General features: G+C 40.0%; 1 protein-coding gene across 2 annotated transcripts; it reads right to left on the reverse strand.

Annotated features, from left to right (window-relative positions):
* Nucleotides 1-346: 346 nt before the first annotated feature.
* Nucleotides 347-7,175, reverse strand: LOC120736725. Of its 2 annotated transcripts, XM_040037009.1 has the most exons (7): nucleotides 7,060-7,175; nucleotides 6,024-6,305; nucleotides 2,821-3,612; nucleotides 1,696-2,700; nucleotides 1,524-1,613; nucleotides 1,050-1,112; nucleotides 347-481 (listed from the first exon to the last, which is right to left on the reverse strand). In XM_040037009.1, the coding sequence occupies exons 2-7, from the start codon at nucleotides 6,292-6,294 to the stop codon at nucleotides 453-455; spliced, it is 2,250 nt and encodes a 749-aa protein (XP_039892943.1). In that variant the 5' UTR covers nucleotides 6,295-6,305; nucleotides 7,060-7,175; the 3' UTR covers nucleotides 347-452. The 2 variants fall into 2 exon arrangements, with proteins under 2 accessions (XP_039892943.1, XP_039892942.1); XM_040037008.1 differs by having other exon boundaries at nucleotides 1,696-3,612.
* Between the last annotated feature and the right edge of the window lie 12,211 nt (nucleotides 7,176-19,386).

A 19,386-nucleotide genomic window follows, 5' to 3' on the forward strand; every position in this document is an offset into this window, starting at 1 on the left:
AACTAGGTTTTGGTTAAGTTTAAAGTGCCAATTAATAAATTGGTGTTAAAAGTAATTTCCAATTAACCCTAACATTTAATTATTGCATCATGTGTGAATTCCAATTCTGGAGGGAGAAGGGGGGGGGAGAAAAAAAAAAAATAAAAAAAAAAAAAGTTCTCACCTTTCTAAGCACCCAATTTCACTGCTGTGAAATTATCACTGACTTGGGGTGAATGTTGTTAAGTAACCATTGTCATTTACCTGAAGAACTGGTTAAGTTTGCTATACCAGTCAGAAACCTGTGCATCCAAAGTAATGTCTGACAAGCAAGATGGCGTAAAACAAAAAACAAAACACTTAAATCATGTTTAATACAAGGCTTTTATTGAAAAGTAAGACACTTTTTAAATGACTCAATTTAAATTAAAAACAAAAACCAAGTGTTGACTTGTGGTGAAGTGTGGTCACTGTCAGTACCGTGGGTACCTTCCACTCCCACCTGAAGGAGGAATAACCAATGCAAACTTCAGTAAGATGTGAAATTGTGGTAAACTGACACAAAACACTTTTCTACTTCGCACTCAGGGCAGTTTCTTATGCAAAGATGCTTTTTCATTCAAGCACCCCTTTCTTTTTCTAAAGACTTAACCTTCACAATTTCATAAAGTACTTTCATCTATGCCTAAATACTTTCCAACATTCACAACCATGCCGAGGATACTTGGACATGCAGACCAGAGGATCTGGGGATCAAACCATCGACTTCCCGACCTGGTCTACTAACCAGGTCCAACCTTTGTTAGCTTCCAAGCTCAGATGCCATCAGCCCACCATTAAGGATATCAAGTTAATGATGTTGTGATATAGAACTGTAGTGAAACGTTATTTTATACACAATATTTACCTCAGTTTGAGTTGTGAAGTTACTGCATAATTATTGATAATGTTACTTGATCAGCTACACATAAACCAAAATGACCAATTGGTACTCAATTTTAAAATCAGATCTGCCCCATGTGAGCACAATTTTCCATCCAATGACAAGCCAGGATCATTTAGTGACTCACCTTTCAACTTCCCAGGTCTGCTTCCGTATCCATTGCAGTCTTCCTGCTGGCCGTTATGCTTTTCTGTCAACAAAGTAGTGTTGTCTCTAACTTAATATGAATGACTGGTCCTACATGGCCACTCTTTCATTCGATGGCCCAGATGCATTCCGCTGCAACTTTACATCAGGTTATTAAAGTACAGTGCGTCAGTTCTAGGTACAGTATACAACAGTGCATTCCCAAATTAAGGAGTCTCATCTGGCCGTCAAATATATAAATCAAAGACTTGAAGCTAAGGCCATCTGAGAATAAAGTTAGCCTTGCACATGTGCAGCAAACTTGCTCACCATGGGCATGAAGCTACGCAAGTCACTGTAGGACTGAACAAGTTTGCACTAGAAAAATATGACAGCAAAGATACAGCGAGTCTTTTTTTGGGCAGGCCTTCAGATGACCCATGATTATTTTAATGTAACGCTTGCATCTCATTACCTGGACCTCTGTTTCGCCACTGACCATTCCTCTTTGAATTTTTCTGATTGCAGAATACTTCAGCTTTTCCATCATTTGCCTTTTTCCAGTCTATGGAGATAAATTACAATTAGAGCACTATACCTGCATGAAAGGAAAAAACAATTAAATAAAACGAAATAAATCAGACCACCTGGATATTTATGAGGTTTTCTGTTTGATCCCACGCCTCCCTTTAACTCCTCACATAAACACTTTAGACCCTGTAGTTCAGTACACTGGATTGCACAGTCTACTAAATTTCCCTTTGATGGGGTCACTTGAGCCGTCTTCTGGTCAGTTGTTGGCACGCCCAGTTCCACATTTCTCATTTGACCATCTACTTTTTGTGCGCCAGTCGCCACCTCCATTTGTGTGTCATTTTGGAGAGTCATTTGAGAAGTGGATGAGACTTTGTCCTCTGCTGCAGAGTTAATGGGGCAGGTTTCCTTTCTCTCAACTGAGCTTTTCTCCTCTTGCTCATATATAAGAGTTCCCTGGTTTGGGCTTTGGTTAGCCTCAGGATTTGAAGACCCATGGTCATTCATCTCTTCATCACTGGAGAGAGTTAAAATTGTACCCTGCGGGGTAGTAAGTGAAGTTAAAGGATACTTTTCTGAAGGCACTGTGCTTTGGCTTTCTTCAGTTCCTTTTGTTTCAGAGACTTCAGTTTCACACACCATGTCTGGGTTCGTTGGAGGACTTTGCTTCTTAGCTGGGGTACTAAAAGTAAGAACACTTTCTGACACCAGAACAGAGTCCGGAGAAGAAAATCTTGAAGATTGCCTTCTTTCTTTAGCAAATGTACCAATTAGGTCATCTTTTTTGGTTAACCATTTACCATTGTCAGCCCTCTCCATCTCTACAATGACTTCAGGTTCAAATACACCATTCTGCTGTAGCCACTCCTTAGTAGGAATGAAAGGAGCTAGAGACTCCACAGACCAAACTGATTCATTAATATTTCTATTCATCTGACATCTACTTAAAAATGTGTGCTTTGGAGTGGTCTCTGCAGGCTCTTCATGCGTCTCACTGCCATTTTCTGTCCCATCGCAGAGTGCATTTAGTGCCTGCAGAATTTCATCTCCATTAGACAGGCAAGGTCTAACAAGTAGTTCCACAGAATCTGCATCTCTTGTTGACAGTGAAAAGGGTTCTAAAAGAGAAGGAAGTTTGAGGATCTTAAAGATCATGTCACTGTCCTTAGAACTTGAAATAACTTCGGTATCGACATCATCAGCACTGCTAACCACCACTGCATAATTCTTTGGCTTACTTGGACTTTGATAAAAAGCCTTTTCATGCTCCACTTCATTTTCATAACATGGAATCTCAAGATTATTTTGAAGGAGTGTCTCAGCTGCCATTGTTTTCTGTGATGCATCACCTCCCCAGCTTAGAATGTCAGGAACAGAGATGCGCCTCTCTTTGACTTCATCCTCTTTTTGAGAAAAGCTACATACTGGCCCCATGCTATCCTGAGAACTCACTGACCACATGTTGCAATGTGCATTTCTGCAAGTAGGGATAAGAGAGGACTCCTGAACAGCACCATCCTTACATCCCTGCATTTCTTGAGTTGCCCTTCTAGATGACTGAACAGTCATCCCTGTAGGATGCACCATGTGACAGTCCTGTATGACTCTGTTTGTTCCAGCCCCTTTGACCTGTTCTTTTGCCTCAGTACTGGCCAACATATAGGTCTCGACCTCAGCTGAGCCTTGTTTTTGGGAACCAGAGCTTAAGGATGAAGGAGAATTGGAGGCAGTTGCACGTCCAGAGTCTGAGCTGAGAATTGGGCATCCCTCATCATAGCCACCTCCACCTCTGTGTATGGGTTCTGTCTGGACCTCAGAATTCACTGTTTCTCTAACAGAGGTAGTATGAGGCAGGCGAATTCTGCGAGTCTGGTTTAAATTTTGAAACGATCCACAAGGAGCATGACTGTGGACTTGGGGATGAAGCAGGCGTCTATAGTCGACTGGTTGTACCTGAGGGTGTGGTACAATGTAAGCTGGAGACTCCAGGTAAGAGGGAGGGGGAAGTGGGGGCATGACCATACCATATCCTTAAAAAGGAAAAAAAAAAAAAAAAAAAAAATGAGTGAAGGTGATCATTTTGGAATAATATACAGACAGAGCCACCTTACAGTTTAATTACTCTACAAGATATAAACATGTTACTGCTCTGTATGTGATGATAGGAGCTGCAGAGCCATTTCACACATGTTAGAAAGACTGAATCTTGCATGCATACATGTAGAGAGTGTGCAAGGGGTACAGTATGGGCTCCAATTGTAGTCATAAATAATTTGTACTTTTAAATCAAATGTGCATTTGAACTGAGTTTTACAACCTTGTAAACCAAAATATCTGAAAATTTTATGTTTGTGCATCTGTAGATGAGAATGTGTGTAAAAATATTTACATAAGTTAAATTTTTTCGTTAAGGTCTAGTTGCACACACAAAGCAAAAAGAAAAATACACGTAAAACTCTGCGCTCAGATTCCCTGGCTGTTTGTTACTCAACTTACACATACAAAACTTGACCAGATTTATTTTCCTTTCAGCTGATTGCGATTGACATGACATTGACCAAATTTAACAATCCAATCAGAGAACAGATGGGTTTGGCTGTTGGAGAGGTGCTTTACTGAGCTTCAGGTCCTGGAAGAATAAATGCCCTTTTACTAGTAATGTGCGATACCACTGATTTCCTTTCCGATCCCAAGTAAAATTCAGGGTGGTATCGATGATACTGATCCGATACACTGTACAAAAACTTAATGTTTCATGGTATTTCATGATACAATATGTAATTGTATTATGAAATTGTAATAATATAGCTTCATAATGATTACAGGACATCAGACTACTTGTTCTTATTGCTTAATAATGCAAAATTATCATATAGAAAAAAAAAAACCTGAACTTGTGCGCTATTTGAGCATGTTGCCTGCCTGCAGCACTAAAGGACTCCGCGAGAGACGTCTGTCTCTAGTAGCACCTGTCCCGCTCCTCCTCAACATAATCATTCTGTGATATGATTTACCGTGAGGTGTTTGACGAGGTTAGTGGTGTTGTCACAACACCTCACTGTCCTGCCACATGTATCGCAAACCGTGTCTTGGCTGAGGTAAAATACGTCCACATATGACTCCGTTTACGCTCAGCCATTGTTGTGAGTGTGCACGCCAGGTAGTGATGTGCGAATCATGACCCAATCGTTCAATACCGCCCCCTGGCTCACAGCTCAGTGGACATTTAGATGAAAATATATATATTTGACACATTTGAGGAAAATACTAATAAAATGAAAGTAAAATAAATGTTCCCTTTAGAAATCTTAAATTTTTTTGGCTCTATAAAAATAGTTGTTTTTCAATCACTCATCTTAGCAGTAGGATTTACATGAAAAGAGAAACATTAAGTTTGAGTGAAAATGTACATTTTTGCACTCTCTGGGCAACTGACTCAGTGACTCAAAAAACCAGATTCATTTTGGTGAGTGACTCATTCAAACTCGATTCAGTAATAAGAATAATATACTATACTTGGCCACTAAGGCCAGGGGCTGCGACCCATTTCTACAGCCGTATTTTGCATATGACTATGAAAGGCGGAAGAGGAGTAGTTCCTTCCAATTTAGACGATCCGAATGATCGTTTCTTTCCACTGTGTTCCCGTTAATGAAAAACTGCAAATTTATCCCAAAGTACTAAAATATCGATATTTTAATATGAGAATCGATTCTAGAACATAAATTACTGGTATCAGAAGAATCGATGTTTCAGTATCGATCCGCACACCACTACCTTTTACATGCCAACCCAGCATTTTCAGTTTTGTGGAAATGACAGTCTTCACTAGTGGGGATAGTTACAAAGCTTTCTTCGTTATGAATTGGCGATAAACAAATTCTGGATACTTGGCGCTTGGTTAGCATTAGCAGGACATGCTGCATCCGCTGTGAAAGGACCTTCATGCTGCGCACACTGTGACTCACAGCAGTGGTCCCGGGTCAGCCCTGACTTTGTGTTAGACTAATCCTAAAGTACAAATGGTATTTCTAGCCACTGATATAACAAAACTTTACTCTTTCAACAGCTACCGAAAGGCTTGTATGACCCCTATGGGATATTTACAAAGACATCCTCCAGGTTCAAAATGAAGAACAAGATTTGTTCTTGTAACTTTAAACTAGCACGCAAGTGAAGGGACTTTAGCGCAGAGTTTGACACGTAGTTTTTTTTTGCTTTGCATGTGCAACCAGACCCCCCCCCCCCCCACACACACACAAATTCTTATCTACAGATACGCAAACATAAAATGCAGATATTTTGGTTTACCAGGTTACAAAACCCAGTTCACAAATATGCATTTGATTTACAAGTACAAATGATTTATGACCACAATTTGAGTCCCTAGGCACAGCACCAATTTAACATATTTATAAACTAATGAAAATTCTCAACTTACCCATGCCTAGGAAGCCTGGAAAGGGATTATAAGGCAAGGGCATGGGCCACTGGTATTGGAGAAACGGGGGTAGAGGTGGAGCATGAACATAAAAGAGAGGTCTAGGAAAGACAGGGTGTTGAGGTTGAGATGGTCCAGGATCTTGGCTGGTACTGTGTAGTCCTGGATCCTGCTGTGCAGAGTTTGCAACGTCAGCGTTAACTCGAACGTGTGGGTTCGCTCCACTTGGCCCTTCAGGAGCCAGAGGAGGCGTGTTAACCACTGCTGCCATGTTCAGTCAACCTACATGGAAGGGGTGTCAGTTATGAATCTATATTGTATTAATAGGAACAGTTTAAAAAAAAAAAAGGAAAAAAGGACATTTACTACCTGTAAGAAAAATCTTAGAGACATTACACACAGGGAATGAAGGTCATTATTCTTCATTCAGCATATGCCATACAGAAACATGACCACATACAAGGAGAGAGTAAATGACCTGGTTTGGAAAGAGAAACCTGCACTGTGGTCTTCAGCCATCATCTCTCAACCCAGTGGGATCTATGGCAGATTTGATACAGCCCAAATCCTTACTATGGCACCAAAGTTTCATTTAGTTTGAAGCTGTGTGTTTGTAACTCAAAAAAACCTGTACACTATTGTCAATTTAACATTTCTGCAAGGAGCAGCATCAGGTTTAAGTGTTCAGAAGGTTAACAGTTCAAGAAATACATTAAGTTGGCTTGACAGTAGTGTTCATACATCAGCCGATTTCTTGAAAAGAAAAAAAAAAAAAAAAAAAGTGGGCTATAGTGTAAGATTTAGGACCCACAATGGGATGATCAACAAAATGGAACACATTTTCAAAGATAAACAGCATTTTCTATCCAAGCCTAATTAAGAGAATAAATGAGTCAGAAACAGAAAACCAAGAGGACTGAACCTTGAAACCAGCAGATGGAAAAAGCTCATCAGTCATTGTGATACTAGCAACATTCAAAATCCTGCTTTGATACAGTTTAAAAAAAATATATACATATATATTTATCAATTTTACCTTGTCAAGGACCTGAAAGATTAACTGACAGAGCAAACACAAATGAAATAGAAGTGGGGATGAACACCTGATCTTAAGTAGCTCCTGATTAGACACATGTGTCTACTGTGTGCTGATTTGGAGTTTGCAGCAGGTCTCTAACACTAAGATGTCTTGTTGGACTGACATCTAAACACTAGATGGAGCCAAACTTCAGACAAATGATGAATCTAATGAGGCTGTTCTGGCAGATATATAGATTTCAGTCTTCTATAAAACATTTGCTACAATTACATCTGCATACTTTTTTGCACTGAAGTATCAGAAAACTAACCTGTGCTCATATAAGCCATTTCATCATACACTAACTTGGTGGCAAAAGCCCAAAGTATGATACTGGGACATCGGTTGCACACAGTCCAAAAGTAGCCACCAAAGTGATATTCTACCCCTTAAAATGATAAAGAAATTATAAATAAATATTGACATGACAGGAAATCTATTTAAACACTCTTCTGCCATGTTAAGGATCCCATATGTGTTGGATTATGTAATTTTAGATTTTAACCCTTCTTTGTCCTTAACACAGGATTACCACTGCCCCAGAAAATATCCTCTAATGCTGTCCACAGAAGATAAACTCTGAAAAGGTCCATATCTGATCTCAGCAGACATTTACAGAACAATCAAGCTATCTTGTCAGGTTTCTTTTGCTGTTTTATCAGTGTCAATATTGGTAATTCAAACACAAGGAGAAGGAAAAAGCTTGTACTGTCAATGTGACCTTTGAGAAGGTGCATAAGCCAAGACGCCAAGCACATGGACTAGGGCAGAAAAGATTTGTTTAATACTAAACATCTATGATATCTACTTTAGAGATCTTCACTTTCAAAATAGATTCCTATAAGTGATGCATGGATCATTGGTGGTTTAATGTAACATTTCAAACAGAATGTACATCACGTCAGAAAACTGCAAACACAATGACCATCTTTTATATATATATATATATATATATATATATATATATATATATACATACACAACACACCATAACCTATTTGTTTTTCTTCAGTGTTATCCCAAGAAACACAAATGACCAGCACAACAATAATATTATTTATTATTTGAATATGGAGCAGGATTACTCGCTGTGTAGATATAAACACAAAAAAAAATCAAATGTGCCTGAGTTCATAAGAATTTCTTGCAGGGTGCCACTGTTCTCACTTTATAAACGTGCCTAGAGTAGTATGTTGATAAAACTCTCATCTTAGAACACCCAGCAGATAAGCAGAGAAGCAGATTATGGATCAGCCTAACTTGCCTCCTGACACCTGATATCAATGTCATAATAGCAAATGGAACTACAAATGCCCTTAAAGACTGTTTTCACAAAAAGCTGCAGAGCTGCAGAGAGGAGGATACAGCATGCATTAATACAGATTCCAGTAACACTTTATAACATGACCTGCAAATAAGGCAACAGTTCTTACGCACATTCTGCAGGCAGCGAGTCAGGTTTTTGCAGGAGACAATGAAACAATCACACTGTAAGACCCACCATTAAGGCTCAACAAGTACAACGTACTTTCTGGAATGCGAGGCGTATTATGCAAGATCTGTGAAACAATGAAACAACTACACTGTTGGACCCACAACTAAGACAAAAGTAGCCTGTAAATTTCATGTAATTTTGTGTAACAAGTGAGGTTTTTGAAGGAAGCAATAAAATAATTACACTGTAAGACCACAAGTACCTGTAATTACAGGTAGTCGCTTTTGTACACCAAACAATAGAATAATTGCACTGTAAGTAAAATTAAGTACAGCAACAGTAGTTTTATGTACTGGGTTATTTCATGGTAAATTTCCAGAAAATCAAACAATATTTTCCATCTTACATCTTACAGGGTACCTGTACTTTCCGGGGCGCGGGCCATATTATGGAGTGACTTATCCTTGCCTAACATCCAGGTATTTTATATCAAAGGACACTAAGAAAGGATTTCCTGCACCAAATCCAGCCAACACTGTAGCCTGCATTGCAATTAGACATGAAATCTAGGCAACTGGCTAAAAAGAGAGCTGGAAAGGATTTACAGGTCACTGTTACGGGGGCGATCGTGGCTCAAGAATTGGGAGTTCGCCTTGTAATCGGAAGGTTGCCGGTTCGAGCCCCGGCTTGGACAGTCTCGGTCGTTGTGTCCTTGGGCAAGACACTTCACCTATTGGTGGCGCCAGTGTCTGGCAGCCTTACCTCTGTCAGTGCCCCCCAGGGTGGCTGTGGCTACAATGTAGCTGCCATCACCAGGGTGTGATGGGTGGATGATGTGTAAAGTGCTTTGGGGTCCTTAGGGACTAGAAAAGCGCTTTACAAATACAGGCCATTTACTATTATGACAGATAGAGTTATATACGTACTGACACGTAAAGAGTGTGTTGAGAAGCTAGAAGTGCAACATGTGATGTCAAGTCATGGCTTCATGACAAGAAAGAACACTTCAGATGTGATGTATAGAGAAGGTCAGATTCATTTTAAAAAACTGTATTTATGAAGTTACAGTTCTATCTTAATGTCTTTTAAAATATTATGTGCAAATGACATGTCTACACTTTTTCATTTTTAATGGGGACACAGTTACTATAGATCATCAAAGCTATGGCATTAAGGAAACAAAGCCGTAAAAAACTTACAGTGTTAGATATAAGTCTAGTTTTTTTTTTTATTATTATTACTATTTTTATTTTTTTTTATTTTTTTCCCCCTTTAAGTCTAGTTTTTACATTAATTTTGTAATGCAGCTTCTAAAATTATTGCAGTTTCATATCACTTGCATGTGTATCCCTTGTAAGAAAGAACATTTAAATGACTCTGATCAGGGCATGGTTGTGCTGATATACTTGGATTTTACCACAGTCTCCTTTAGGGTTACTGAGAATGGTCCAAAAAAGAGAAGCTATCCAGTGAGCAGCAGTTCTCTGTGTGAAAATACCTTGTTGGTGTGGATTGCCAAATCTAGAATCTTAAATAATCGCTAACTGATTCTTAAAACATGAAAATAAGTTCACTGTATTCTTGATCCAATAGAGCACCCTTTGAATGTGGTGGAATTAGATATTTGCATCATGGATGTGGAGGTGACAAGTCTCCAGCAATTATGTAATACTATTATGTCAATATGGTGAAATTCTCTGAGGAATGTTTTCCTGTTAAAACTATAATGCAAAGAATTAAGGCACTTGAAGGAAAAAGGGGGTCCTAATGAAGTGGCCAGTAAGTGTAGTATTAACGACTTGTTTGTAAAAACCATTACATTTGTATTTTGTAAAAAAAAAAAAGATTTTAGCATTGCACATTGTACTTTTGGGTCTCCAAATGGCCCACTGCAGGGAGAGGTGTGGTGCAGCAGAGTCGAGGGGCAGTACCAGGGAGGCTGATGAGCAGCTGCAGCTTATTTGTGGTCATTAGGTCTCTCCCTTTTCAGTGATGCCAGGAGCTAGTGACAGGAGAGTGGAGTCAGGTGGAAAACTGAACAGTCCAAAGGAACATTGGTGCCAAACCGAAAACATTGTGCAAGCGCAATAAAAGAAAAAGAAACCCATAACAAGAACACTCTGTGGTCTCAGTCGTGTTTAGGGTCACAATTTCTGGTTGTGCAAACAGCATACAGTCTTTGTAGGTATGACTGCGTCTCTACAGAAGTTCATGTACTCAGTAAAACAATCTGACAGGTCAACCTGTCTGTCAGTGTCCATACTGTTCTCCCCTGTTTCCAGCAGCACATTCCAGTCGGCTCAATCAAATCAGTCTCTAAGGCTACGTTCACACTGCAGGCGAAACCGCATCAAATCCGATTCTTTTGACCCTATGCGACCCATATCCGATCACGCTTTGACAGTGTGAATGGCACAAATCCGACATTTTCAAATCCGATCTGGGTCACTCTCGTATGTGGTACTGAATCCGATACATATCCGATGTTTTAGAAAGTGACTGCTGTTTGATGGTCACGTCGCATTAAATCCGTCTTTTACATCACTGACACAAGACAGACGCCAATTATCAGCTCCGGAGAAGACATCGTGAACGCTTCCTGGCCATCCAGTGTAGATGTTAGTCTATCCTTTGAAGCACCGCTCCTCTCTAAAACAGCAATAGGGATAATTATTAGGTTATTTACATCAGCGGTCCCCAACCTTTTTTGCGCCACGGACCGGTTTATGCCCGAAAAAATCAGATTTGATCAAAAAATTGGAATTGAGCATTATGACCTGCAGTGTGAACGTAGCCTTAGAGCCTCAGTAGCATCAGGTGTCCATTTCCTGACTGTAACATTAGTATCACAATGTCTCGGCAGACAGGATTTGTAATAAGAGGGAAACATAATTGAAGTCTGCTGATATTGTGAATATGGATGTTTAGTCTTTATCCAGTTTCAATGGGTGGTGCTTGTGTGTACTGTAACTGTTTTCAATAAAAGGCAGCAAGGAAGGCTGTTTATTTGATGCTGGCTAGGAGGCGGGTGAGGAGCGTTTAGCTCCAAGAGCCTGGTTCCGACCAGCCTCCCTTGCTAGCAAGTAAAACCGGTTAAAGCTGTTCGTTGTTTGTTCTTGAATGTAAAAATTGGAAATTGTGCACTGCTACCACAGAGGATTGTTGATCAGTAAAATCTAGAGCTGTAACCACTTCAAAATATTGACCTCAAGTCATACTTCATAGATCAGGAAATAGATGTACACTACCAGTGAAAGGTTTGGTCACACCGTCTCATTTAATATTTTTTCTTTATTTTTATTGCTTTCTACATTGTAGAAACATACTGAAGACATCAAATATATGAAGCAGGATATATGGAATTATGTAGCAAAGAGAAAAACAAAAGAAATTCCTTCACAGGCAACCTACATTCAGGTGACCACCGGTCTGCCTTGTCAGGGTTCATTTGTGGAATTTCTTGCCTTGTAAATGGGGTTGTATGGGCTCAAATTGTGGTCATAAATATTTTGTACTTGTAAATCAGGATTTGTATGCGTAAAAAGAATTTGTGTGTGCGTAAAAAAGATTTGTATGTGGACTTAGCCAAAAAATACATGTGAAACTCTGCGCTCAAGTTTCAAGTTACAAGTATGAATTTTGACCCTATTTTTCTTCCTTTCATCTGATTGGTCAATGTCATGTCAATCACAAATTTAACAATCCAGTCAGAGAACAGATGGGTTTGGCTATTATGTCCACACACAATAGCCAAACCCATCTGCTTGCGGCACAGGGAGGAGAGGGCGGGGCGGCGGGCAGCAGCATCTAATAACCAACTCGCAAAATAAAACAAAATTAAAACAAACCAACAAACACAAAAACACCAGACATTATAATACAGACTTATAATTTGCACCGATGTTTTTTCGAAATTCTATACGCGAAAAGTGAGCGCGAGAGCCCTCGGTGCGCCTGTGTAACATAGTTAAATAGAGTCGAAGTTAAATCCCGCTAAATGGGACATTGGCACCACCTACTGTTGAAAAAGTCACCCTGCAACATTCACAAAGGGCAAGGGATTCTGGGTAATCCTCAGAATAATGGAAGATTCCTGCGAGGTAAGGAATGTGCAAATGTCGGGGGGAAGAAAAATCATATCGCAGGTTGTTAAAGTAATACAGTCTGACCCGATTATTTTTGTTGTTTATACATCATTTGTTGCGGGTCATTTCTCCAGTCTTTATGTAGAATTGAGTGCATGTTTAGGTGAGATTTCTTTATTGGGAAGAGAGGAAACAAAATGGGAGCATAGCTAACTCTGTTGTTGCTTTCCCGTTTAGATTTTGTGCTGATTGCACACGACATTAAAAAGAGAGCATTGCCATTGCCTTTTTGTTGTGAATGCAGACCAGAGAAGACACTACACAGAGGTCACACCTGCTCGCTGCTGAAGTCAAAGTAAACTTTATTGTCATCTCCGCTACATACAGTCCAGTATATAGAGACGAGACGACGAGGCTCCTGTTACAGCAGTGCAAGTAAACAAACAATATATATAAGAAGAGTAAGAAAATAAATATGCACTTTAGGACTCGTGGTAAAGGATCAATAACAATTTAAAATTTATAAATTACAGTTTGATGATTTAAAGTCTCACACACAACCCGTCGAAAGGGGAGGGGCTGCTTCCAAGTAGAGCACATTTCATTCATAATGTTATAAATCCAAGCCCATTATGGATTCATGATTTGAATCCTGGGTTGTGTGAAATCCCAGAAATAAACCCTAGACAAAGTGAATCTGTGAACTAAGGTGTAGGTCCATTAGGTTATGTTGTGGTGATCCTCGGGTTGGGGGATGGGTGTTCATACTGGAGTGCAAAATTAAAACCAATGGAAGATGGACAAGAAAAGTTCAATGCCATCAGGTGCTCAGCTTAGAAAAAATAGAAAAGAAGAGGAGGAGAAACGAGCAAAAGATGCAGGTAAGCAGATGTGTGATTGGATAATGGCAGGTCATCCTGAAACTATCAGAGTCAGAATCAGAATACTTTATTAATCCCTAAGGAAATTATGTGGGTTACAGTTGCTCCAAGAAGAAATGGTAAAAATAGTAACAGTAACAGACTAAACTCCAAACAATACATTATGTTACAGATTTTAATATTAATTAGTCATTGTCAATTGTTGATTTGTCCTGTTCTCATAGTATGACGAATTATGATGGCTGTTTGGTAGCCGTTTGCATACAATGCATACTCTCTCTCTTCATATGTGTGTGTGTGTGTGTGTGTGTTTCTCTGGTGAATTTCAACAGTTTTATGTTAATGTTCAATCTTTAATATGTTTTATGTCTGTGTGTGTGCGTGTGTGTGTGGGGGGGGGGGGGGGGGGGGGCAGAGGGAGTGTTAGCCCGGGGCGCCAAACAGGCTAGGACCGCCACTGCATGTTAGGGTTTGAGTCTGTTAACTATGTTTTGAGAAATGTTGCTCATTCTGTACCCAGAGCCTGGAGTCACAAGATAAAAATGGAGCCTCACCCATGCAGCCAACCCTAAACAAGATTATACACATGCAGCATGTGGACAGAAAACCAAGACATGATGACACTATGGATTAGCAGACTGAAAGTAGGAGACCTAAGATCTTGCAATAAATATTTGAAAGATGAAAAAGGCCCACAGAAATAGTCTTCCCTTCAGATTAGGTCATAACGCACACAGTTAATTAGTACTTATCTTAATCAATAGGCATACGAATGTGATTCTAAATACTTTGGTAATTATTTACTTAGACTTTTTAAATCATACTGCTAATCATTACTAGCTCCGAAATAACTGGTTTGTACTTGACATAATAATTTAGAAATAGTTAATCCAACATTTATAAAGTATGAAAGTGTTATTATTAACCATGTTATATATGAGCTTTTTAATGCCCCCTGTTTTAAATGTTACCCAAAAAGTCAAAATGTTTGCATTTATAAATGTTGATAAACTCGTTTCCTGGTGAGCCAACACCCTTAAATTGTATGTTTCTTAATATTTAATGGCAAAACTTGAATCGATAAAGGTGATCACTAATTGGCTCTCTGGACCAAAATGGCTGTTTAATAATCAAATTAAATAATCAAAATTTGTTTTGAAAACACAACAGATCTGCTCTAATGTAAAGTATTTCTGGAGTGGTTGATTTGCGTAATGTGGCCTAAAAAATACGACAATTTTATTCTTTAAGAAGAAAACAAAAAATACAGACCTACAGCAAATATTTACGGTGTTTCAGTTTTTCCACATTTTTTTATGTTACAGCCTGATTCCAAAATGACTTTTCATGTCACAGTTCTACATAAAATACCCCACAATGCTATGTGGAAAAAATGCTTGAAATTTTTGCAAATCAAAACTGAGCTCAGGGGCATTATGTCAGATGTTCTCCAAGTTGACCGAAAAACCATACCGCCTCTTATTACACTTAACCAGGGTCTTCAACATCTTTAACAAGGATTTCTTTACACAAGTATCATAAACAGAATTTCATTAAAACAAAAACAAGCAAACAGAAAAAATGAAAAAATCTCATTTTAACACTTTTTATTTATTTTCAAATAGAGAATATTTACAGCAGTCCACCCTCACTACCTCTGCTCCTTGCATCACTGTTGCACCTGTCTGCATTGTGTCTTGCTTCTACTGACTTTCATCCCTCTTGTCTCTCCTGTCTGAGTTAATCTGTCAGGGTCTCCGTCACCACTGGAAGAAAGAAGGGGCTCAGAGCTGATTACCAGTATACACACACCTCTTCTATGTCTTGCTGTCAATTCAGTTCAATTCAGGTTTATTTATGTAGCACAACTTCAGAACCACAGTCATCAAGGCACTGTGTATTGTAAGTACAGTATTGGAGAAAACTCTTGGAAGCACACAAGCAAGCAAGCACTTTGCAATAGTGAGAAGAAAAATCTCCCCTTTAACAAAAAGAAACTTCTGGCAGAACCAGAAGGAGATAATGGGATCTGCCACAAGTGATTGGTAGGTGAAGGGAAAAAAGAGAGCACAGAAAGACCAGACAAATACACGTTATAGGCGAGATAAGACAATCAGCTCTTTTGAAGGTGGGTGGTGCAACTGCTCCTCCGGTGTTCCTCCTTGGGTTCTTGTGCTCTAGGGGGCCTCTGGATGTCTGGAGCCTGGATCTCCTCCATGCCAGGCTATTATGTCCTGGGGGGCTATTAGACACTTACATGGAGAAACTTTATGAATACAAGTGCATCACACGAACAGGTGTATGCACAAGTGTTCACACAGGTGAATAAAACAAGTACTCAAACACACACGGAGTTAACGGACAGCTAAAGATCAGTGAGCAGTGTATGGCTTCATGCTGCTTCATGCTGAGAAAGAGCTCTACAGATGTTTGCTTTGAGAGTGTTGATGGAGAAGTATAGAGAAGGTAAGAAGGAGCCTCACTGTGATGCTGTGCATCTAGATGGAACTGCTACTGCATGAGGAAGTCATGAGTGGCAGTGAAATATACAAGGATGGTGCAGGACATGCACGGGGACAGAAGTACTCATGTAATGCACTCCCCATTTCTCACTCCCCATGTGTTTATATACCACTACAGCACAATGTACGTTTCTGCCATGTTGGATTATAACCTACAAGGATTTGGCTGGTTTCCTGCTGGATTATATGGACACAGAACAGAGATAAGTGCATCGGTGTACCTGCTTTCCTCACTCTCACTCTTCTCAAGATTAGTATTAGAAATCAGCATTAACTACGAGGAGATTAATTGGATAAGTGGCGATCGTGGCTCAAGAGTTGGCAGTTTGTCTTGTAATCGGAAGGTTGCCAGTTCGAGCCCCGGCCCGGACAGTCTCAATGGTTGTGTCCTTGGGCAAGACACTTCACCTACCGCCTACTGGTGATGGCCAGAGGGGCCGATGGCGCGATATGGCAGCCTTGCTTCTGTCAGTCTGCCGGCAGCAGGTCAGCTCGACATCCACCTTTTTTGTAGCATTTGTAATGGTAAATGGTAAATGGCCTGTATTTGTATAGCGCTTTACTTAGTCCCTATGGACCCCAAAGTGCTTTACACTACATTCAGTCATCCACCCATTCACACACTGGTGTTGGCAAGCTACATGTTGCCACAGCTGCCCTGGGGCGCACTGACAGAAGTGAATCTAGATGAGAAAAACTTCAAAGAAAACTAATCTGCTTTGAAGGATACAAGGAATCCTCATTCTTTTATGTAACTACCCAGAGCTCATGACTATAGGGTAAGTAAGTAATATAGGAATGTAGACTGACTGGTAATGGCCAATGGTAACTTTATTTTCCCCAATGGGAAATTGATTTGCAGACACACACCAAACAACACATATACAAAAAAGCAACAAAAAAATGTAGAACAGGCTCAAGTTTCATTAGTAGCATCAGCAAAGTGCAACGTGCAGTAGTGATGGCAACAACGCTTATGGTTTAGTGTTATTAAGCATGATAATAGCAGCAGGTATAAAAGACATTCTTTGTCTCTTGGTCTTCACTGCAAGCACTTTATACCAGTGACGTGAGTGAAGCAGCTGAAAATTATTAAAGAGAGGATTGTCTGAACATAACATGAAAGAGGCTGCCTTCCTCAGCACCTGCCTGTTATAAAAGTCCACAAGCTGGACCTGAGACCTCCCTGAAATCTGACCAGCCATTTTAACCAGGTTACAAAGTCTGATCGTATTGGTCAAAGACAAATTACAATACTCTCTTAGCAAAACCAGTGCGTTACTAAAATTATGATTATCATCAATTTTCAAGTAAAATCTCTTCAGCTCATTAGCCAACTGACATTCTGAGCAAAAACCAGGGAGACTTATTACATGAGAGTGACCAGTCATGTGTTTCATGCCTGCCCAGGCAACCCGGAAGTTATAGCTACCCATCTCAACTTCTACCTTATGCTTGCATTTTATTTTGGCTTTTTTATTTGGGATCTGATCGCCTTCCTAATTTTCTTCACCTCAGATTCACTTTAGAGATATTCCCTTCAAAGGGCCTCCTTCAGGTGGCGCTGTCACTTGGTGTTGGTGTTGGTGTTGGTGTTGGCTCTCTCTGCGGTAGAGTATCCCTCCCTTTTCCAACACACAGTGGTGTTTTTGAATAGATTATTTGCATAGCAATTTAATTAAAAACTTTTAGATAACTTCTGTTTTCATAGTATAATCTTCACGCACACTCTCTGTGTACTCACTCCCTAATTCAGTGCCAAAGTATTCATTCACTGTGTCTTTACTGTTTCGCTAGCTTAGCTTAGCTCATAGCTGACTCGCTAGCAGCATGGCCTCCTCACCTGTCCCTCCTGCACTTTCCTGCTCATTGTGTCAGATGTTTAGTTACTCCTTTAGCAGTAATGATACTTGTAACAAATGTAGCATATTTGCAGCTCTGGAGGCCAGGATTACTGAATTGGAGACTCGGCTTCGCACCCTTGATAGGCCCGTAGCTAGCCAGGCCCCTGTAGCTGGTGCAGCCGAAGATAGCATAGGCCCCGCTAGCTGTCCCCCGGCACACCCCAAGCAGCTGGGGAAAGAGGGCAGCTGGGTGACGGTGAGGAGGAAGCATAGTCCTAAACAGAAGCCCCCATCGGCAACCATAGTCAATTGTCTTCCAGGGGCCAGAGCAGGCGACACTGAGAGAAATTTAAAACTGCTGGCTAAGGATAAACATCAATTCATTAAAATTATAATTCACGTCGGCAGTAATGACACCCGGTTACGTCAATCGGAGGTCACTAAAATCAATATTGAATCGTGTAACTTTGCCAAAACAATGTGGGACAATGTGTAGTTTTCTCTGGTCCCCTCCCCAATCAGACCAGGAGTGACATGTTTAGCCGCATGTTCTCCTTAAATTGCTGGCTGTCTCAGTGGTGTCCAAAAAATGATGTGGGCTTCATAGATAATTGGGAAACTTTCTGGAGGAAACCTGGTCTTGTTAGGAGAGACGGCATCCATCCCACTTTGGATGGAGCAGCTCTCATTTCTAGAAATCTAGTCAAATTTATTAACCCCCCCCAAAATATGACTATCCAGAGTTGGGACCAGGAAGCAGAGTTGAGTCTTACACGCCTCTCTGCAGCTTCTCTCCTCCTGATACCCCCCCAAAAACCCATCTCCATAGAGACTGTGTCAGCTCCCAAATAGACAAAAAAGCAAGCTAAAAACCAGCAACAAACAACTTAAACATAAAAAAACCACAAAGAAAGAACAATACAGCATCCACATCTGAACCAAAGAGTAAAACAGTGAAATGTGGATTATTAAATATTAGGTCTCTCTCCTCCAAGTCTCTGTTAGTACATGACTTAATAATTGATCAACAAATCGATTTACTCTGCCTTACAGAAACCTGGTTGCAGCAGGATGATTATGTTAGTTTAAATGAATCAACATCCCCGAGTCATTCTAACTACCAGAAATCTCGAAGCACAGGCCGAGGGGGCGGTGTGGCAGCAATTTTTCACATCAGAATAATATTGTGGGTGATTTTAACATCCATGTAGATGCTAAAAATGACAGCCTCAACATGGCATTTAATCTGTTATTAGACTCAATTGGCTCTCAAAATGTAAAAGAACCCACCCACCACTTTAATCACACTCTAGATCTTGTTTTAACATATGGCAAAGAAACTGAACATTGAACAGTGTTTCTTGAAAACCCTCTCCTGTCTGATCATTTCCTGATAACATTTACATTTACAATAATTGATTACACGGCAGTGGGGATTAGACTTTATCACAGTAGATGTCTTTCTGAAACCACTGTAACTAAGATTAAGAATATAATCCACCCACTGTTATCATCTTC

The sequence above is a fragment of the Simochromis diagramma genome, unplaced genomic scaffold, assembly GCF_900408965.1.
Source record: "Simochromis diagramma unplaced genomic scaffold, fSimDia1.1 OVJJ01000630.1, whole genome shotgun sequence".
Classification (NCBI taxonomy): Eukaryota; Metazoa; Chordata; class Actinopteri; order Cichliformes; family Cichlidae; genus Simochromis; species Simochromis diagramma.